We start from the raw sequence: 22,070 nt of genomic DNA on the forward strand, positions 1-22,070 counted from the left end.
GTTGGAAAATAGGTTCATGTCCACTTGCCTTCATTCTTGTATGTACATTCCTTGGATCCCCAGTTTACATGATAGTACTAGATAATTTATCTAGGTATTATGAGACGGGCATCGAAAATATTATGTGCAACATGAGGTTGTTTATGTACGTTATTCGTGTGGGTTGTATTTGTTTTATAGGGACTTTTTTTTCCTTTTCTTTTCCTTAAATTGCTCGAATTTTATTATTAAATATTGTATAATTTATTAAATTAATTAATGATTTTGAGGGGTCAGAAAATGCTTGATGTGGAGAGAGTACATTTGGGCGGTTCTAGAGCATATTGTAAAATACTCTTATTCCGAACAAGTACTTATTTTATGATTATTACGTATGTTAATGTAAGTATTTTAATGTACTTTCAACAAAAAAAAAAGTATTTAAATGTTTCGAAGAAAATGTATCAGGGTTGCTTGTGTAAGAAGCTATGACATCCGACAAGATCTCCAAACCTTTTCATTCAGTGTATATAAATATATATATATATATATATATATATATATATATATATATATATATATATATATATATATATATATATATATATATATATATGTATAAACACTTCTATTAAAAAAATGAATCCTCTGTGATGGAAGTGCAAAACCCAATATTATTATTCAAACAGTGTTGAAAGGTCATATTGATTATTTTTAGACTGATTTATAGTACATAGTCGCAGAATATCTTAGGGCATAACCCATGTGAGGGCGGCGTTATGTTTCTCAAGCGTGGCGGCTTAACTTGGTACCCACGAATAAAATTAAATACTTGAATTGTTTTCATGCTTTAGTTGAATCATTTGGAGATCGGGAAAAAGTAAGCCATCTTTAGAATAAAAAGAAAAGACAATAATGTTGGTCAAAAGAAATCAACATAATATTAAAGGCCTTGAGTTGAAACTAGGGGTGTCATTAATTAACCGTGAACGGCTAGGAACTGATTTATCGTTTCAATCAGAACCAATATGTTTATTTTTTATTTTTTTTGGAAGAAACTGATCGGATGGCACTGAACTTAACTCCACTAGTAATAGGCTAATAGCGGTTAATAGCGAGTTTTAAAACGTTCATGGCTAAATTGTTACACCAAGGGTCATTTTTGGATTTGATCTTTAATTTGAGTTGCATGAAAAAGAAACCATTTTTTTTGTAGAGAGGGTTTACATGAATTAGGTACAAACTGATGGAGTATATATAATTTAAAATCGTGGGAAAGAAGCCAAAGTTTTAATACCAAACTAAACCCAAAGCATGGTATTGTATTAAAGTTCTCTCTCTCTCTCTCTCTCTCTCTCTCTCTCTCTCTTCTCTCTCTCTCTCTCTCTCTCTCTCTCTCTCTCTCTCTCTCTCTCTCTCTCACTCTCTCTCTCTCTCTCTCCTCACTAAAGTCACGTAACAATGCATGCAAATCGAGCTAGGTACAGAGTAAAGAATCTCAAGACGAAATCATAGTAACCCCCATAAGTCTTTCCTCTCTCCCTCTAGAGAATAGATCTAGAGAGAGAGAGAGAGAGTACATGTGAATCACTTTCGACTCACTGCCAGGTTGAAGATGGGAAAAAACCAAACAAGTGAGCTCATGGTTCATGTACCTAATCTCATTACAAAAACCGCTTCCTTTTTGACATTTATATTATTAACTTTGTTGGAACTTTTTCACAAATTAATAGTAATAAACAACAATGGTATTTTAGTGAATTATATACATAGGTGCATATAATACAACTCTTTGACCATCCTATCTAAGTAGTCATGCCAAATAAAATTTCATAAAACTGAGATATAGTTTGCGAGAGGTCGAGGTATTCAAATTGAAAATGAAAGTTTTCGGTGTAGACTCGAAGGCCCGTGGCCAGGCCCGTCAAGCTAATAACCTATGTTGTATCGAGCGTGGCCGTCTCAAATTATTAAATTGTGAAGAACAATTAATACAAAACAAGTAGCAGAAAAGCAAAATATAAGAAAAGCTAAACGAGAAGAGAATGAAAAAGTTGATAATCTCAATTTCAACTTTTACTTTAAAAAAAGAAGTGACTTTTTTTGGGAGGTATAATATTAGAGCACGCTGGTTTTGTCGTAACTGGTTAGGTTGAGAGCTGTTTTAAAATAATCAAATTATTACAAGGGGCGTTTGTTAATAGCAATAAATAACCTTTGAGCTTTGAAATGGACTTTTAACTAATTTTAGGAAGTTTTTTCTGGTTGTTGATTTTGCGGGTCCGGATACCAAAACCCATTTATCAAACTGACCCAAATCCGTGACTAATAGATGTTGACTTGTTTTTCCAAGTGTACATGATAGCCACGTGGGTTATTTCCAAAGATGTTAGTTTCATTTGACAGCTAATACCAAGAACCAACCAGAAAGGTGCATTCTATAGGGACTCTGGTTGGTATGTAGAGGCACAACTTTATAGGGACATCATGTGATTACTTATTATTTAGCATATAACATTTCACATATTACTTTTAAGTGTCCAATTTTACAACTATTGACACTTAATTCGTGATCCCGTTAAACCCTTTCTTTCTATTATCTACGTTCTTTCTCTGTAGATGCTACAAGTAGTCTTATGTCGTCACTGTTCTTCATCTTAAAAGATAGATTCTTATTTCTGATAATCTATTTTTTTCATCTCATACAAAATATATTGACAACAAAAGATAAAGAAATGTGATGGGAGATAACAAATAAAATGAATGAAAGAGCAAATCTTAAGAATAATAGTAAAAAAATGATGAAAATGAAGGTGAGGGGTATTCATTATAAGAAAATGAAAAGAAAAAGATGTAGGAGATTTCCCTCTAGCAATTGATACAAGGGACATCAAAAGCAAAAGAGTTAGAATTTTTGTTACCCCTTTCTTTACACCAATTGGGAGTCCCTATAACATATGCATGGAGAAGAAGGAAAGGAGAGAGAGGGGCCTCGTGGCCCCTAGGGATTTCGGGGGCGGTGGGCCCACTAGACTCAGAAGGAAGCTTTCTCCGTTAGTGTGAGGAAAGTCTTATAAATTGACAATACGACTTCTCTCCCATTACCTCCACAAATTTCTTTTTCTTTCTAAACTCCTCTGTTTTCTCACACGCACATCTCTCTCTCACTAAAAACTTCTTTCATTAGTTTAAGACTTTAAGCTTTATTATACACACCCAAAGGAAGAACATTTCAGCCTTTCACCAAGAAAAGTATTTTTCTTCTTCTTCTACCTAGCTTAACCCTTTGAGTACTTCTAAACCACAATCAGGTACTACTCTTTGACAATGCCAATTCCTAAAATGGGTAGTGATTAAATTTCTTGAATTCTATAATTAAGTTGTGTTTTTTGTTGGTTTTCTGTAGTGAATTTCAGTGAAATGACAAAGCAGAATATGGTGATAACTGAAAAAATTTCAGCTGTGACTACAATTACAACAGCCATGTCGAATACGACTCTGTTTTCGTCTGAAACACAGAAGTCGTCGGTACCGCCGAAGCCACCGGTGGCACCAAATGGTGGTGGGTACCTTTCAATATCAAGGAAGAAGCTATTGAAACAACTTGAAATTGAAGCAGGACCAAAAACTAATTCATGGGTTGATTCAATGAGAGCTTCGTCTCCTACCCATCTTAAATCTTGTTTCTCTGCTACTGAAGATCAACAATCATGGAATGTGAGTTCTTATTCATGATTACTTCTTTAAAATAAATTGAATTAGGGTTCTTTAATTCATTCTGATCTTTTACTTTTTTTTGTTGTGGGATTTTTAGCTTCAACATCCTTCAGCTTTGAACATGTTTGATCAAATTATTGAAGCTTCAAAGGGTAAACAAATTGTAATGTTTCTTGATTATGATGGTACCCTTTCTCCCATTGTTGAAGACCCAGATCGAGCTTTCATGTCTAAATCTGTAAGTTTAGTTTCCTTCTTCAATTAACTCTCTACTTTCTCTTTTTTTTTTTACTCTGTTATTTATCTCTGTTTCATTCTGTTCATAGATGAGAGCTGCAGTTAGAGATGTTGCTAGGTATTTTCCAACTGCCATTGTTAGTGGAAGATGCAGAGATAAGGTACTTGAATTTTAATTTTTCTCTGTTTAATTTGATGATTAGAATACTTAATTGTATTAAAAGTTAACAAAATCTTGTTTAAAATTTTTTAGGTTTATAATTTTGTTCGTCTGTCTGGTTTGTACTATGCTGGAAGTCATGGAATGGACATTAGAGGACCAACCTCAGGTCCCAAATACAAGAAAGTATGACCACTAGTAAACTACTACCCTTTTCTCTCTTTCTCTCTCTAAAACTCTGTATTTTCTCTCTCTAAAATGTGATTGGTTGATTTGATTTCTCAGAGAAATGAAGGAATTCTTTGTCAACCAGCTAGTGAGTTCTTGCCTGAGATTGATGAAGTTTATAAAGCATTATTAGAGAAAACAAAATTAATACAAGGATCTAAAGTGGAGAATAATAAGTTTTGTCTCTCTGTTCATTATCGTTGTGTTGATGAAAAGGTAATTAGAGATTTGAATCCTAATTAAATTCATAATTTCTCAAAACCCCATTTTTTCATTATCTAATTGTTGGTCTTAATTGATTAATTTTCAGCAATGGGGTTTTCTAGCTGATCAAGTTAAATCAATATTGAAGGAGCACCCAAGGCTTAGACTAACCCAAGGAAGAAAGGTTTTAGAGATTCGTCCAACTATTAAATGGGACAAGGGGAAGGCTCTTGAATTTTTATTGGAGTCCCTTGGTATGATCATACTTTTATTTAGATCCACATTTTTTTTTTCTTCTTTAAATGTTTGATCAATTTCTTAAACAAATTTAATAATTTACATTTGTTTACAATTTTTAGGATTCGGGGATTGTAATAATGTTTTGCCTCTGTACATTGGAGATGATCGGACTGACGAAGATGCGTTTAAGGTATCTAATGTTTTTTGTAATTCTATATTCAAAAGAATATTTGTGTCCCATGAATCAAATTTTATATTTTAATACAATTCTTTTAAACTATACAAAAGTTAACTTATATTTTCTAAATTAATTATTAGGTTTTGCGCAAGAGAGGACAAGGTTTCGGAATCCTTGTCTCTAAAATACCCAAGGACACAAATGCCTCTTATTCTTTACAAGAACCCTCAGAGGTAACGATCTATGGTTTATTTTGTACTAACACTACTTACTGGGTTTTTTTTTTTTATTGTTAATAATTTTTGTAATTTTTTTTTGTAGGTTATGGATTTCTTACACCGTTTAGTAGATTGGAAACAACTATCATCCGGAAGTAGTTAGAGGATGTAAATAAGAGAAAAAAATTACCCACCCCTGATAAGGAAAATGGACTAGTGTGGGAATAGATATATGTATTTTCTTTGTTTTTTTATGAGATAGTGATTGAAAAGGAAAGGAAGAATAGGGTTTTTCTCCATTGTTTCCCTTAAGGGGCCTTTTAGAGCCTTCTCTTGTAAGTACATTATGTACAATATGGAAACAATAGGAAATATCTACTTTGAAAGAATCATTGCACTTATGAATTGTAACTTCAAAAGTTATTAAAATATGACAAGTTTTTATTATTATTTTAGACCTAATGGTTGGGACTTTTGATAACACTAGATTGAAACTCTTCCGGATACTACAACGATGGGAAATACGAACAAATGTTAGAAAAATTCAAAAAATGTACGAGAAAAAAAATATGAAAATTTCAGAACACACGGAAAGGATTTATAAGTTCTTTCTTTGAGTAGTTCTTTCTAATGAATAATAGTTTGAAAAATCTGATGCATCTTGTTATCAAACAAATTTAAACCTTCTTGTTGCATGAAAGGATATTGATACTTTAACAACTAAAGAAAAAGTTCATATTAACTTTATATTTTCAGTTCGGATGGTTGTCCTGTGGAGAGTTGGGTACAGGTAAATACTACGTAAAAAACTTAAAAAAAAAAAAAATCAGTAAATAGCTCAACAAGTAAAAGAAATAAATTAGGTCACTATGAAACACCAAATAGCTCAACAAGTAAAATAAATAAATTAGTTCACTAGGAAACACCAAATAGCTCAACAAGGTCATTTTCTCACTAGGAAACACCAAACACCAAATACCATTACAAATGGGAATCATCCACATGCACATTCATTGGTCTATTCATGCAAACCCTTATCCTTCTATCATCTCTTTCTTTGGAAATCTTTTACAATTATTGTATCTCAAGACCTTCATATATATATCCATGGACCATTTTTAATGATCAAAATAGTAATTTCATCAGACATCTCTTTACTTTATTTAGTTTCTTGAGTTCACTATGAATCTTGATAAAAGATTAGTAATCTATCATATTCATTAGTTATCTGCCCTAGTTTGAAACTTCTTTTGAGAAACAATTCAAACTCTTAGTTTTATAATGTAGTTAATTAGCTTGCTCTTTATACTCATATATGTTTATATTTCTTCAATTAGAAATTTAGGTATGAAATCTCATAATCAACATCTAACCCTAATCTGCTATCTTTCAATTCCATAGGTATAGCCATTAATCATATCTATGTATCTTTAATAATTCGTAACAACCTAGGTAATACCAGAAATTCTTTCGTATGTGTCAATGTGTAAGAAAATTTTACGACGAGTTATCCATTCTACAATACACTTAAAACTGCAAATTTGCAACTTGAAGAGTAAAAGGTTAAATCAATTGAAATATATCTAAAATTTTGGGTACTTAGGCTTTGGAAGCCAAACCTACATTGGAAGATAGAGAAATGAGTGAAGTTTCAAATAATAGTTTTTAGGGTTTTTTTTGGCAATGTTTTTTTTCCTCTCAGTTTGGAGAGACTTAGATGGAGATAGTAATCTTCTTTTGATAGGTTATGATAGAGACGTATTTGGTAACCCCACTTAGTGGAGAAAGCTATATGAATCTAAATTTAGTTTGAAAGTAGAGTTGGATTCCACTTATCTAACTAGTGTTTTGATGTGAAAAGTATTAATGGGTCTCTTTTTGGAATGGGTGCACATAGTAATAAGTAATATCATTCCAATTAACAAGCTAGTTTTGACAATCTTGGCTCTTCAATATGTATTAAAATGAAGTTCCACTAGATTCAATGTTCAACCGGGAAGAATATACGAAGCTTTAAGCACCAATAATTGGTTCATTAAAGAACCCTCTTCCCCACACACTTCTTCTACCAACTGTAAAAGCACCAATAATTATCCTAGCTAGTATAGGTAATGCTCTTAAAGTTTTGGAAATGAAGACACTTTATAACAAAAACTAGATCAAAATCTAAGAATGGGAAATTGAGAGTGGAAAAGGTCATCTCCACTCATTACCAATTGATTTTGAGTTAAACGACGTCAAACTTAACATGGTATTAGATCTTGATTTGCACGTGATACGTTTAAAATTAAGCCACACTTTTCCACATCACCCAAAAGAAAAGGTCATGTTAGACTTAAATAACCTTGCACGTGTGTGAGAATAACATGAGATATTGATGATATCTTAATCAAAAACATAATGTCTAGGTCCTCTCCATTCATTTCCAATTAGTTATGGATTGGATGACCACAAACTTAACAAAAATAAACGACGAATCTTGTTCAAAATGCAAAGCTTGATAGTGAGATAGGTTTAGAACTTGGAACTATAGAGTTAGGCCACCTATTTAGACATGTAAGGTGGTATTTTTTTCTCATGGCGTGAAGCTGAATTGTGACCAAAATGGAGCTAAAATCAATTCGAAAAAGCCAATCAGACGAGTCAGACATCTCAATGCATGCAAAAATAAATATTTTAAAATTTGACTCAGGTAAATTTAAACCTCAAGTCTGCAACTATTTACTTACCTTTATAGAGATGATTTCCATTGAAAATAGAACAATGAAAGTAGTGTCCTAGCATATTTTATTGTTGTTACATTATTTTTTTCATTCCATCTCCAATTTGTCTCGGATTTTTCTTGCCTAGGGTTCTTTTTCTTATTTCCAAATATAAATGAACAAATAATCAAGAATGCAAAAGCCCTGTCTGTCTTTACTTACAAAGTTACAAATATGTAAATCTTGTACTTGAATCTACATATATGTGTGTATATGTAAATAGATATAAATAGATAGTTATATGCACGTTTTAATACACTTGGGAGAAAAATTAAAATATATAAACAAAACCGAAAGAAACATTATAGCTAAAAGAAGAGAAGAGAAATGAAAATCTTAATATGACCACGACGACTACCTTATGTTGTTAGAGCTTAGTATCACATTTCTGAGATAGTACACGTATATTTTTCGACAATGAACTCACTCTAAAGTTACATATAATACCCATATTCATATCCCATGTTTTTACAAATCCCATTTTAATGTTCACTGGAACATTAACCATCAACGATAAATTCACACTTACTTTAGCTCCCTTCTTATGAGATTTCATGCTCCTTAATACTTCATGTGGCAAAACGACACCTGTAACACCTTTCATTTCGAATCTGATATTTTTCGTTTCTCCGTAATCTTGGTATGCCGATGGAGAGGTGCCTTTAGCAATTTCTTCCTGTTTGTATGATAGTTTGGCATTTCCTTTATCTTGATAAACAATACCCATTCTTTCATTAGGATTTTTACTTCTCAAGGTAATGAAGAACAGAGGATGAGGTTTATGAGAATGGGAAGAATTTTTGTTTTGAACAATAACTTTATGAACTGAAAATGCAGGAATGTTAGGATGAGTAGTAAAGTATAAGATGGCAAGGGAAATACCGATAATAACCGCGACAATGCCGATAATTAACAATAACCAGAATAGGAATGATGTACGAGGATTCTTTTTATTATCCGGTTTAAGATGACGTTCGACGATGAGGGCATTTTCAGGGGGCGGAACACGATATATTTGAGTTTTTGGTACTTGAACAATATAAGTACCGGTTCCCGTTGTGACCGGAAAAGAGTAATGTGGTGGAACAATTTGTTGTTGATTTTGTTGTTGTTGTTGTTGTTGTTGATGTGGTGGTGGAGGTAATGGTGGTGAGAGGAGTGGAGGTGGTGGTGGTGGTTGTTCATGAAAATCACTAAAAGATGGGTCCCTCTCCTCCATGGGAAGATGGGGGAGAGGTGGTGAAAAAATGAGGAGGGTGGTAAATAAAGGGAAGAAGAATAGGAGGAAGAAAGAAGAGAAAGATCTTTTGCATGGAAGGGTAAAGAGAAAGACAGCATAGAGAAAGGAAGTTAGAGCATACAACTCATCATTCATGGTAAGAATGGAAAATCAACCAATTCCCCTCCTTTTCTTACCCCCCAACATTTTAGGACCCTATTTTTAGATCAAACTTTGACTCAATCAATGTCCTCTCAATCTTTTTTCTTTTGTTTTTCTAGCATATATGCTATGATAAGCTATAAGTCTTCCTCCAAAATATCAATGGGAGAATCAAGATCGTCGATTGTAAAGTTAAGAAATCATTGAATTTAACAGATAAACAACTAATGAAAGTAGGTGACCTTGGTAATATAAATCATTGGATGACACTCGTGGTAAAACTCTGACTATCCGTTACTTACGTAATAATGTTTGAGATACTATATGTAGATCCCTTTTCAAATTCTCCTACATGAGAGGGATCGGTGGTTGGCTCTCCACGGTTGTGACAGAAACAATTTGTCATAGCCAACCGACCACACACCCTTCCTCGTATTAAAGGTATTACGTAGAGAAAATATTAATACGAGTATAAACACACTGACCTTAAAGCTAAGAATAAGTTGAAAAAATAACCCGAATTTTGGGCCTTAGATTTTTGCTCTCCTTACCTTAATGGCAGTGCTTATAAAATAACCACAAGCTATAGGACGATTTTACATCCGATGTTAATCGTGCGGTTAGATCTTCGTTGTTTCGACGCCTCGAGGTGTAAAAATGAATGTACGCCACACGATCTGTATATTGGTTTTATTCAATAGATATTTCGTCAGAGTCAACGAATGACTGATACAAGTAAAAGAAAGAGAAATAAGAACACCTCCATGAATTTCTAGATCTCTGTTACTACAACAACTCATCTTACTTTCTCTCTCTAAAATCTAAAACAAGGAAGTAGAGAGAGAGAAAGGATGAAGATGAGGATGAAAGGAGAGACATTGACATTGATACTAGTGAATCTAGCTGGAATAATGGAAAGAGCAGATGAATCATTACTACCAGGTGTTTATAAAGAAGTTGGAGAAGCCCTTCATATTGACCCAACTGGTTTGGGTTCACTCACTCTCTTCCGCTCTATTGTTCAATCTTCTTGTTACCCACTCGCTACTTTTCTTGCTGTTCGTCATAACCGCACTCATGTTATTGCTCTTGGCGCCTTCCTTTGGGCTGCCGCCACTTTCCTCGTCGGCTTCTCCTCCACTTTCTCTCAGGTCCTCCTCCTCTCTCTCTCTCTCTCTCTATTTCTGATTTGGATTAATACCCATGTTTCAAAACACCCAACTTTCTTCAAATTTGGATCATTCATTTGATTTCATCACCATTTATCTGTGTGTTAATTACTAACAATCTAGCTTCTGATTTGAATATAAAAACAGATCTAAATTTCTCCCCATTATCCAAATCTAAAGGCACCCAAATCTCATTTTCAATTTGTCTGAATTTTGTTTGTTTGATATCTACTAGGTGGCAGTGTCACGTGGTTTAAATGGGATTGGACTAGCAATAGTCACACCAGCTATTCAATCATTAGTTGCTGACTCAACAGATGACAACAACCGTGGCGTGGCATTTGGTTGGTTACAGTTAACTGGTAACATCGGATCAATCCTAGGTGGCATACTCTCTGTACTTCTAGCTTCCACGTCATTCATGGGAATTCCAGGTTGGAGAATCTCCTTCCATCTAGTCGGATTAATAAGTATAATTGTTGGAATTCTAGTTCGTTTATTTGCCAACGATCCTAGGTACCTAGACAAAACTGGAAATTCAAATCCAGGAAAATCAGAGGGGAAAACTATTTCCCAGGAATTCAAGGAATTGTTTATTGAAGCAAAATCAGTGATTAAGATTCCAACATTTCAGATAATTGTAGCTCAAGGAGTTTCAGGATCATTTCCATGGTCAGCTTTATCATTTACGGCAATGTGGTTAGAACTAATTGGATTTTCTCATAAACAAACAGCTTTATTAATGTCTCTTTTCACAGTTGCTTGTTCTATTGGTGGACTATTTGGTGGGAAAATGGGAGATATTCTTTCGAAAATTTTACCCGATTCGGGGAGAATAATTTTATCTCAGATAAGTTCAGGTTTAGCTATACCTCTTGGAGGAATTTTGTTGCTAGGTTTACCAGATGATTCTTCTACCGCTTTCATTTATGGTTTGGTTTTGTTTATTATGGGTTTGTGCATATCATGGAATGCTCCAGCAACAAACAAGTAAAATTTTCGATCTTTTTCTCTTACTTTCTGAACGTTTTTTGAATATTGAAAGTTGCTTTGTCCGACAGCTGATTACATATTATATTTCCGTGCAGTCCAATATTTGCAGAGATAGTACCCGAGAAATCTCGAACAAGCATATATGCATTGGACCGTTCTTTTGAGACGATATTGTCGTCATTTGCTCCTCCGATTGTTGGGATTTTGTCTCAACGTCTTTATGGTTATAAACCCGTTGTTAAAGGATCTAGTACATCAGTTGAAACAGATAAGGAAAATGCCTTGTCTCTGGCCAAGGCACTATACACATGCATTGCAATTCCATTTAGTATATGTTGCCTCATTTACTCCTTCCTTTATTGCTCATATCCTAGAGATAGAGATCGGGCGAGAATGAACGTGTTAATTGACGCAGAAATGCAGGAAATAGAGTCAGAAAGTTCACCCGTTGAAGGAGTTTATTCGCAAGTGAAGTTTTCTGATGTTGAAGAACAAGTTTATGAAGAAGAAACTGTGGTTGAACTTGATTATGGGGCGGAAAATGGGGTTGATATCGACGACAATGATGAGAAAACTCTTCTTCCTCGCCCATAAAAGCTATTGGTTTCCTCCACTTTTTGAATTCAATTATGAAGATAACTCGTTGTTTCTTAACCATTGAAGAACTTGCTGTATGATTTGTGTAACATGAGTCATTGTAGTGCAAATTAGGATTTATAGTTTATTTCGAGTAGACAAAACTTTCGATCTTTATACTTCTTTTGTTTGAGTTTGAACAAAAGCTTGTAATTACCAACATTTTTGTTGGTAAAATTTTGATACTTAATATTAGTAATGTAAACTTGATTCAAATTGTTATAATTGATGCAACAAATATGCGTAGACTCTCAAATATCCATATTTTTTTAGTACCTACTAACTTCGATATCCTAATGAAACGCTCGATTTTTCTACTGCGATCTACTTCCAAACTTTTTCACAAGGGAATTTCTTTAGGCACAAAAGTTTTAAGAAAGTCCAATCCCGGCCACAGCACCGAGTCAGGTTAGGTATTGGGTCTATAGCAAGAACCGCAAACAAAAAATTACAAAAACAACGAAATGCACCAGCCGGGAATCGAACCCGGGTCTGTACCGTGGCAGGGTACTATTCTACCACTAGACCACTGGTGCTTGTTGTCAATAGTCTCTTGCACGTCTTAAAAGTAAAAGAAGAAATCTAAGTATTTCTCTCCACCAAGAACAATTTCCACACCCAGCTTCTAAATGAGATCAAGTTCTTAATTGACACTTTCTCAACAAAAAAAAAGTTCTTAATTGACACATATGAACTTGCTAAAGTAATGTTGGAATATTTTATTTTATTTCGTAATTTTCATATGTATGAATTAGTAGAGAGTCCCAATAAATAGCTACAGTAGTTTATATAATAAATCAGAATGATTTTAGTGCGATGTCATAAGTTGTATGTTTTGATATTAGCCATTGGTTCTCATCTCACAATGATAATCTTCCTTGATTCCTCTTAATAAGTCCTACCTTTCTTGTCTCTATTGTTGGTTCAAAGCTAGAGTTTGTCATGGGGACGAAATGAGTCCCCAATAGTCTTAGCATGGATTGAAAGATTTGTGGACATTCTCCATTTCTCTAAAAAAGGCTAATGGATCAAAATATTCATATGTTTCATGTCATATCACGAAAACCTTCAACTCACAAAGTTTCATAAAAGAAGAGTATATGTTTTAAGTTTTAACACATAAAAGCTTAAACTCACAAAGTTTCATGTCATATCATAAAGGAAGGGCTCATGGTTCATATCCCTTTAGATCTTTCGATGATTTTATTTCCTCCAGCCTTAACTCACCAGATTTTCTCATGCACCTATCAAAGCAAGAAGCATTTCCTGATAATCTCCAGAAGTGTCACCTTTAATGGCATTATCAAGAGAAACGCTGTTTCTTCGATAGTATTCTTCCTTTATCTGCTTCATATCTATGTCTGCTCGAGTTGCAACTACTCGGGTAAGAGCCCATTCGTCAGTTCCCACCTTGTTGATTGCTTTTCGGAGAACCTTCTCAAAGTATTTCTCGGGATAGATCAAACATCGAATCGTACTCCTTACTAGTGTGAGAAAATCATCACTCGTGTCTGCCTTCAAATCCTGCAATTTAAGTTTCTCAGTTTTAATACAAAAGAATGCAGTACTCTGTTCATACCAGTGTAGACAATTCGAAAAACAATCGAAACTTTTCGTGCTGCAATTAAAGCTCTATTTATAATTTGAATATGTTTTAGTTCACGTTAATACAGTAGGAATTGATTGTATAAGTTCATGCGAACAGAATCAAGATAAACCACGTTATAGTAATAGCTGGAGATGGAGTGTCTGTGTGTGTATATATATATATATATATATATATATATATATAGTAGTACTAGCAAATTTTTAGATAAATGAGCATGTTCATATCATGTAACTATAAACAAGGCCAAATTCGAAGACAGTGGCATACCTTAGTAATAGCATTTCCAAATTCATTGTTGTATCGGTTGAATGTTGCAAGTAATTGGGTTTTGCTCCTTGTAGTCAGGATCCTGATAATTTCATCATGATTGTAGGCCTTATCGGAGATATGGGTATGAAGTATCTTAGCTTCTGATTTTGCCAAGGTCATGTTCACTTCTGGTCCTTCATATCTGTATGAGCTCACTAGAGGTACCAAAAGCTGTTTGCAAATGATTCAAGAAAATAAACCATAAGCTAGTAATATGAATTAAGTAGTGGTTTACCACTTGAGAACAATGAGAATAACAAGAAATGTAAATAGAACATCTATAAGATGACGAAGTAGTTCAATTCACGGTATCGGGAAATCAAATACTGATAATTGGTCCAGATTCACACATACGAACACTGTTCACTTATTAAGATGTAAATCATCGTCTCATCGAAATCTTAAAGTTGAGTTCAACAGAATTTTCCCTGAAATATTTAGTACATCGTTTTTGACAAATTTCATTCAATAAATGGTTAGAGGCCTCACTTTGCGAAAGGCGTATGTTCTTCGTCGAAGATTCTATGGGATTTGTTTTTCCTAAACGGAGGTGGTAGAGAGATTAACAATTACCAGATTGCTTCCAAGAAAGTTGTATGGTTCTGTTTGGTGGAACTTAAATATTTTCTGCAAGATGTTGAGAGAAACAGAAGAGCTAAAGAGACTTTACCTTTCGGAAGTCACCAGTTGTGTGATATGCAACATCTTCTTCAATAGATTTTTTAAAACGAGAATGATATGCTTGCCTCATTAGGAACAGCTCATGGGAAGATCTGGTACAAGCTATTTCCATGATAACTTGATTACTCGAAGTCCACCTTTTTGTAGCCTCATTAGCCAAGAAGGCGTCACGCTCAGCAGGATCAAGTGTCCATACCAGCACAATTCTCTGTTGCAAAAAATATATATTGGAAAGTAAGAGCTTAAGACGTCTTATAATGTTTTATGTCCTAATGAGTACCAATTTGACTAATTCCTAGTTAGAGAAACCCAAAACTAGCAGTGTTATTTAAAAACAAACTAACCTCAAAGTCACTTGATAGTTCTTTGTCAAGTGAGACAAGGAGATCTTCACCATAAGTTTCGGCATAAGTTTGTCGAATTAATTTGAGCTGTGCAGCATTCCTATGAGCCAGTATGGAAATTATAGCACCCTCGTTTGTTCCCCATCCTGTAAAATATTGGAGTTTCACATCATACTTTTAAGAAAACGGAAGCAAAACCAAAAACAACAAATACATATATCCATTCAATTCGTGCAAAGTTAAACAGAATGAGTTTTTGTTAACTATGTGCAAATATCTACATTTAGACCGTTTATAAAATATGTGAAATTTTAGCTTGCCTACTATTGGATGAGCTCCACCATAATTCCAAAAACCTAATCCAGTACTTTGAGCTATGATTGGATCACTTGATTTCCCATTCAAGTTGGTTGAGATTAAGATGAGATTATCCACAGATCTACTATTTGAATGAGTAAGATTATACAATTAATACAATCCGATCATTTACAGTTAAAAAGAGCAGATCACTGAGAAGTGTAATCGGATCAAATACTAGTTCAGTTTATACATATTATTACCAAGTAATCTACACCGAAAAACAGATCATTGAAACTCTAAGAAAGATAAGAAATTGATTTCTGATTAACACGTCGATCCAATCCAAGACAGACAAATTAAAAAAGATCGGATCAGAAGTTAACATACAAAAATGAAAACTTAGAAGATAAAAAAGATACGTACAATTAATTTTAAATGAGGAATCAATCAATATATACGAACATATTATGAAAGTCACTATCGTAAAAGAGGCAGAAAGAGAAAGAGAGAGAACAAGTGAAGTAAGATGGAAACCTATGAAAGCTTTTCGGAGTTGCTCAGAGTCTTCAATGGCAGATGGAATCGAATCGGGAACTGTAAGAGTCGACATCGTCTCGGATCTCCCTTTCTTTCTTTCTTTCTTTCTGTCCTTTTCTCTCTCTAGAAATCCACTTTTACTCTCTAAAAGACAAAAATAAAGGGTGAGTTATTTAGACTTTGACCCATAGGTATTTAGTCATATTAGGATTACACCGTCAAAATCAAAATATATAGCCATGACTCTTATTTTCAATTTTCCGTTAAATATCAGTTAAGTGGTTCACATTTCAACCACATGTGTGACTTATGATAAAAAGATTAGTAGCTATGAATTTCGATATCCTACTGAAACGCTCAGATTTTTCCACTTCGATCTACTTTCAAATTTTTTGCAACCGAATTTCTCTAGGCACAAAAGTTTTAAGAAATTCCAATCCTCACTGTATTTAAATTTTTTTTGTTGCAACCCCACGGCATTGAATCAAGTTAGGTATTGAGTGTTTCACCAAAAAAAAAATTCTTCAACCAAAAAAACGATAACAAAAAAAAGTTAGGTATTGAGTTTAGCAAGAATGGTGGTGTATATATTATTTCCTAAGGAGTTACTCCCTCCGTCCCATTTTATTTGACCTTTTGGGAGATCCGACTTATTAAAGATTGTCATTCATTGCTTCATAGCTAAATGTATTTTCCTAAATTACTCATATTTACTTTAGAGTATTACAATAAAAACTACATTGGAGCTAGTGTAGAACCAATAAATTTTTTTTACTAGTATTAAAAATAAGGGTAGGCTGGGAAACATCAATAAAATTAGTGATAAATGAGTCTTATTTAAAGTAAGTGGACAAACATTTGGGGATTTTCTTAAAACGAATAACACCCAAGAAAAATGGGATTGAGGGAGTATTTATTTGGGTGATTCATTTGATTTGGTAACTCCAAATCATGTATAGTATTGGAAAACAGTTGGCTTGAGTGCTTGATTTATTTTCCCCATTAAATTAATGTTCGTTTTCTAGAGACAGAAATGAAATTTGAGAATTCACTCCAGCTAGATTTTAAAAAATTTGTTTTTGTTTGAATCGTAATATCTGACTAATTTAAATGATTGTTTTTTCAGTCTATTTGAGTTAAAGGATCCAGATATAGACAATGAAAAAAAAACACGAGCTCACAGTGCAGGGCACTGTAGTCATCTGCGTATCGTCATTGTACCTTGGAAATTGGTACTCCTCACTGGAGGAATTGTGTCAAGAAGGAAAACCAGTGGTGAAAACTCCGTCGTTTCATATAATCGTAGCTCAAGTCGTAACAGGATCATTGCCTGGATCAGCTCTATCTTTTGCACAATGTGGTTAGAACTTATCGGATTCTCTCACAGACGAACTGCTTTACTAATGACTATTTACACAACTGCTATATCTTTCGGTGGACTATTTGGAGGAAAAACGGGAGACGCCCTTTCAAAAATACTGACAAACTCTACAAGGATAATCCTATCTCAGGTAAGTTTTGGTTTAGCTATACTTCTTGCAGGACTGTTTTGTTCTTGGGGTTTACCAGATGATCGTTCCACTGATTTCATTCATGGTCTGGTTTTTTCGTTCATGGGGTTTGGCAATTCGTGGATGCTCCAGTTACAAACAAGTAATCTGTTCCCATCTTTTAATATTTGTTTGTCAATAAATGATTTGAAAGTATTGATAACTTGTTAATATCTTTTTTGCTACGTGCAGTCGTATATTTGTGGAGATAGTCCCTGAGAAAGTCCGGACAAGCATATACGCTTTGGATTGGTGTTTTGAGACGGTATAATAATCTTTTGCTCCTCCGGTAGCTGGTATTCTGTCTCAACGTCTTTAGGGTTATAAACCCGTTGTTAAAGGAACTAGTACATAAATTGAAGTTGAAACAGATAAGGAAAATGCCTTGTTTCAAGCTGAGGCACTTTATACATCAATCTCAATTCCATTATTCTCTTTTTCTTCATTTACTCCTTCCTCTATTGCTCATATCCAAGAGACAGAGACGGCCGAAAACGAGTGTGTTAACTGATTCGGAAATGTGTAACATGAGTTATAGTTAGGTGTTTGATTTACACTTCATTTTCATGTGGATCGTTGACTATCGGCAGTATATGGTTTCCGACTGTCTTATTTGGCTTATTCAAGATCCAAATACTTGTCATGAAGTAATATCCTTGCCTTTATAACTTGTAAGACTACAAGTTTTTATGAAGAGATTATCAGGATGTCTCTCCAATAAGTTCGTCGGAGGGTGAGTTCGACAAACAAAAAATTACCAAAACAAAAAGATGCACCAGCCGGGAATCGAACCCGGGTCTGTACCGTGGCAGGGTACTATTCTACCACTAGACCACTGGTGCTTCTTGTTCATCTTCTAAATTAACAAGATATTAATCCAGAGATGGTCTTGAAAGAAAACTTGCTAAAATGAAGTCTGAATATTTTATTTAGTAAATTTCATTAATACGAGCTAGTAGAGATTCCATATAATTTTTCATTACTGCTACTTTGGTCAATATGATAAATCAGAATGATTTTAATTGATTCTTATCAGTCGATCACGACCTTCCTTTAACACCTATTAATACATCCATCCTTTCTGGTCTCTACTGTAGTTTCAAAGCGAGAGATTCCCATGGGGCCAAAATGAGCCCCAACAGGCTAGCATGGATTGAAATATTTGTGGACATATTTGTTCTAAGAAAGACTAAGGGACCGAAATGTTCGTGTGTTTCATGCCATATCACAAAAAGCTTAAACTCACAAACTGTCACAAAAGAAGAGTATATGTTTAACTTTTAACACATAAAAGTTTAAACTCGTAAAGTTTCGTGTCATATCGAAGAACAAGGGCTCATGGTTCATACGCCTTTAGATCTTTCGATGATTTTAGTTCCTTGAGCCTTAACTCACCAGATATCCTCATGAACCTAACAAAGCAAGAAGCAGTTCCTGATAATCTCCAGAAGTGTCACCTTTAATGGCATCATCAAGAGAAACGCCGTTTTTTCGATGATATTCTTCCTTTATCTGCTCCATATCTATGTCTGCTCGAGTTGCAATTACTCGGGTTAGAGCCCACTCGTCAGTTCCCACCTTGTTGATTGCTTTTCGAAGAACCTTCTCAAAGTATTTCTCGGGATAGATCAAACATCGAATCGTACTCCTCATTAGGGTGAGAAAATCATCACTTGTGTCCGCCTTCAAATCCTGCAATTTAAGTTTCTCAGTTTGAGTACGAAAGAATGTACTTTGTTCAACCAGTCTAGACAATTTGAAAAAAATCAAAACTTTTTGTGCTCCAAATAAGGCTCTGTTTATGTTTTGAATACGTTTTAGTTCCTATCATGTAACTATATACAAGGTCAAATTCGAAGATAGTGGCATACCTTAGTAATAGCATTTCCAAATTCATTGTTGTAGTGGTCGAATGTTGCAAGTAGTTGGGGTTTGCTCCTTGTAGTTAGGATCCTGATAATTTCATCATGATTGTAGGCCTTATCAGAGATATGAGTATGAAGTATTTTAGCTTCTGATGTTGCCAAGGTCATGTCCACTTCTGGTCCTTCATATCTGTATGAGCTCACTAGAGGTACCAAAAGCTGTGCAGAAATGATTTAAGAAAATAACCCATCAGCTAGTAACATGAATTAAGCAGCAGTTTACCACTCGAGAACAATGAGAATAATAAGAAACGTAACTAGAACATTTATAAGAAGAGGAAGTAGTTCGATTCATGGTATTGGAAAATCAAATACTGATAATTGGTCCGGATTTACATATATGAACATTGTTCACTTCTTAAGATGCAAATCGTCGAAAGCTTAAAGTTGAGTTCAACAGAGTTTCCCCTGAAAATTTAATACATCATTTTTGACAAGTTTCACTTAAGAAATAGTTAAATGCCTTACTTTATGATAGGTGTATGTTATTAGTCGGAGGCCTTATGGGATTTGTTTTCCCAAACAGAGGTGGTTGAGCAAGATGGTAAGCAAAAAAGAAGAGCTAAACAAACTAAGACTCTACCTTTCGGAAGTTACCGCTTGTTTGAGAGGCAACATCTTCTTCAAGAGATTTTTCAAAACCATAATGATATGCTTGCCTCACTAGGAACAGCTCATCGGAAGATCTGGTACAAGCTATTTCCATGATAACCTTATTACTCGAATTCCACTTTTTTGTAGCCTCATTAACCAAGAAGGCATCACACCAAGCAGGATCAAGCATCCGTAACATAATAATTCTCTGTTGCAAAAATATATTGGAAAGTAAAAGCTTAAGACGTCTTATAATGGTGTTCAACTTTTTATGTCCTAAATGATTACCAATTTGACTAATTCCTAATTAGAGAAACCAAAACTAGTGGTGTTATTTAAAAACAAACTAACCTCAAAGTCACTTGATGGTTCTTTGTTCAGTAAGACACGGAGATCCTCACCATAGCTTTCGGCATAAACTTGTCGATTATACTTGCGCTCTGCAGCATTCCTATTTTCCGATACGGCAAATACGACATCATGGTATCTTCCCCATCCTGTAAAATACTAGAGCTTAACATCATATGTTCATACTTAAAAACAACAAATACTGAACTATCAATTCAATTCGTGCGAAGTTAACAGACTGAGTGTTTTTTTTTCTTTTGTGCAAATATCTACATTCAAACAATTCATAAAATATGAGAAATTTCAGCTTGGCTACTTTCGGACGAGCTCCACCATAATCCCAAAAAAACCTAATCCAGCACTCTGAGCTATAGAACAGCGGAATAAATAAACTATGAGTAGATAACGATTTAAAAGGTAGTCAAAAGGGCGATCTATCAACCAAGAACATATAATGTCTAGGTCTTCTCCAACTTAACATGGTATCATCAGGGTGATCAAAGTTATACCTGTTGTATCATTGCGACTGGCTCTTTCTTCTCTTTGGGTGTTGTTCTTCACCCACTCCTTGTGATATTTTGGATCATAGGGAACAGCTTCACCATTGATAAAAGGCTCTCCTCCATAATCTTTATTCTCTCCATCTAGGTAAGAATCAGGAAGAACCCAACGCACTTTTGGAAGTTGTTTGATTTTGAATGAAACTTCCTCTGAAACGTTACATCCAAAAGCAAAATAGTGTCTAGTTGAAACAGAGTAAATTAATTTTCTTGCTTCTTCCTCACTCCCGACCACCATTGCTAGGGTTTTGATATAACTATCAATTAGCTCATCTCTGGTTGTTTCTACTTCAGGTTTATCCATGACAATAAGCCAATGTTCAAAATCACAACCATCGTATAATGGAGTATACTCCTTTGGTGGTGGACGATTTTTCCAGTTTGGAGACGAAGAAGAAGATGTAGCTGAGCAACTCGAAAAGCAATTTAATCCAACAGTGGTTGGAAATCGAAGAAGAAGAAGGTCAGTTAGAGGAAAAAGAGGACGAAGACGAGTGAGAGATGAGTATGCCATGAAAGAACGAGATATGGTTTTGGCCATTAAGGCTCGACGTAAGAAAACCACTGCCATTGTTGTGTAAAAGTAAACCCTAGGTGTGAGAGATGTAGAGAGAGAGGAAGTAAATGCTTGAGGAAAAAGTTTTCTATGCCACAATGTGAGAGGAGGGGTTGGAGAAGAGAGAGAGGGGTTGATTCTTTGGTGATGAAAGTTAGAGGGCCCTACGAAGAGCATACGACCCGAAATTTTGGTAAAGGATATCTTTTTGAAGAAATTTTTTATTGTTTAAAAAAACGGTTATTTTACAAATGGCCTCCTATTTTATGACCAGCTTCTCGTCTAGCCCCTGATTTTATCGAAAATACTTAGATGATCCTCTTATTGTCATTAATGTCAAAAGGCCGTTAATTTTATATTTTCTCTCCCAAAATTACCCTTCTTTTAATTCTCTGACATACTCAACTCCCTAATTTCAAATAAATTATCAAAATCATCTAAGATTTGGACATTAGTATTGTTGCACGTCATTTTCGTGTGCTTCCAAATCAACACTCGAAAACGTTACCATCAGTTTCCAACTTCGAACATGGGCATTTTTTAAAGTGCCTCTAGGCACCCCATCTGTTTTTTTTTTTTTGCTCTGACCATCCTTGTCTTGGCACTTCCCATAGGCTTCAGACTGAACAGTTCGAGACCACGGATTAAGACAGTC

The 22,070-nt window shown here is 34.6% G+C and overlaps 5 protein-coding genes and 2 non-coding genes across 7 annotated transcripts; 2 read left to right on the forward strand and 5 right to left on the reverse strand.

The window, feature by feature from the left end:
- Positions 1-3,082: 3,082 nt before the first annotated feature.
- LOC147569552 (putative trehalose-phosphate phosphatase J) lies at positions 3,083-5,608 on the forward strand. The gene is made up of 10 exons (XM_086656032.1): positions 3,083-3,290; positions 3,386-3,696; positions 3,794-3,934; positions 4,023-4,094; positions 4,187-4,279; positions 4,379-4,537; positions 4,632-4,779; positions 4,885-4,955; positions 5,084-5,176; positions 5,265-5,608. Exons 2-10 carry the CDS (start codon positions 3,400-3,402, stop codon positions 5,322-5,324), a joined length of 1,134 nt encoding a protein of 377 aa, XP_086512158.1. The 5' UTR covers positions 3,083-3,290; positions 3,386-3,399; the 3' UTR covers positions 5,325-5,608.
- A 2,577-nt stretch (positions 5,609-8,185) lies between these two features.
- Positions 8,186-9,276, reverse strand: LOC147569553 (NDR1/HIN1-like protein 13). The gene has a single exon (XM_086656033.1). It carries the CDS (start codon positions 9,140-9,142, stop codon positions 8,291-8,293), a length of 852 nt encoding a protein of 283 aa, XP_086512159.1. The 5' UTR covers positions 9,143-9,276; the 3' UTR covers positions 8,186-8,290.
- Positions 9,277-10,012: 736 nt separating this feature from the next.
- Positions 10,013-12,340, forward strand: LOC147569554 (uncharacterized). Its single transcript, XM_086672168.1, has 3 exons — positions 10,013-10,455; positions 10,709-11,463; positions 11,562-12,340. Exons 1-3 carry the CDS (start codon positions 10,156-10,158, stop codon positions 12,058-12,060), a joined length of 1,554 nt encoding a protein of 517 aa, XP_086528294.1. The 5' UTR covers positions 10,013-10,155; the 3' UTR covers positions 12,061-12,340.
- Positions 12,341-12,567: 227 nt separating this feature from the next.
- TRNAG-GCC (transfer RNA glycine (anticodon GCC)) lies at positions 12,568-12,638 on the reverse strand. Its single transcript has one exon. It is a non-coding gene; the product is annotated as a tRNA-Gly (tRNA).
- A 500-nt stretch (positions 12,639-13,138) lies between these two features.
- On the reverse strand, positions 13,139-16,085 carry LOC147569556 (annexin Gh1-like). The gene is made up of 5 exons (XM_086656034.1): positions 15,880-16,085; positions 15,046-15,191; positions 14,691-14,909; positions 13,979-14,191; positions 13,139-13,626 (listed from the first exon to the last, which is right to left on the reverse strand). The coding sequence occupies exons 1-5, from the start codon at positions 15,953-15,955 to the stop codon at positions 13,339-13,341; spliced, it is 942 nt and encodes a 313-aa protein (XP_086512160.1). The 5' UTR covers positions 15,956-16,085; the 3' UTR covers positions 13,139-13,338.
- Positions 16,086-18,203: 2,118 nt separating this feature from the next.
- TRNAG-GCC (transfer RNA glycine (anticodon GCC)) lies at positions 18,204-18,274 on the reverse strand. Its single transcript has one exon. It is a non-coding gene; the product is annotated as a tRNA-Gly (tRNA).
- Positions 18,275-18,626: 352 nt separating this feature from the next.
- LOC147569558 (annexin Gh1-like) lies at positions 18,627-21,611 on the reverse strand. Its single transcript, XM_086656035.1, has 5 exons — positions 20,809-21,611; positions 20,303-20,448; positions 19,941-20,159; positions 19,304-19,516; positions 18,627-19,124 (listed from the first exon to the last, which is right to left on the reverse strand). The coding sequence occupies exons 1-5, from the start codon at positions 21,590-21,592 to the stop codon at positions 18,837-18,839; spliced, it is 1,650 nt and encodes a 549-aa protein (XP_086512161.1). The 5' UTR covers positions 21,593-21,611; the 3' UTR covers positions 18,627-18,836.
- Between the last annotated feature and the right edge of the window lie 459 nt (positions 21,612-22,070).

Source organism: Eschscholzia californica, unplaced genomic scaffold, assembly GCF_041429995.1.
Source record: "Eschscholzia californica isolate CP2 unplaced genomic scaffold, dmEscCali1.0.p SCAF_1, whole genome shotgun sequence".
Taxonomy (NCBI): Eukaryota; Viridiplantae; Streptophyta; class Magnoliopsida; order Ranunculales; family Papaveraceae; genus Eschscholzia; species Eschscholzia californica.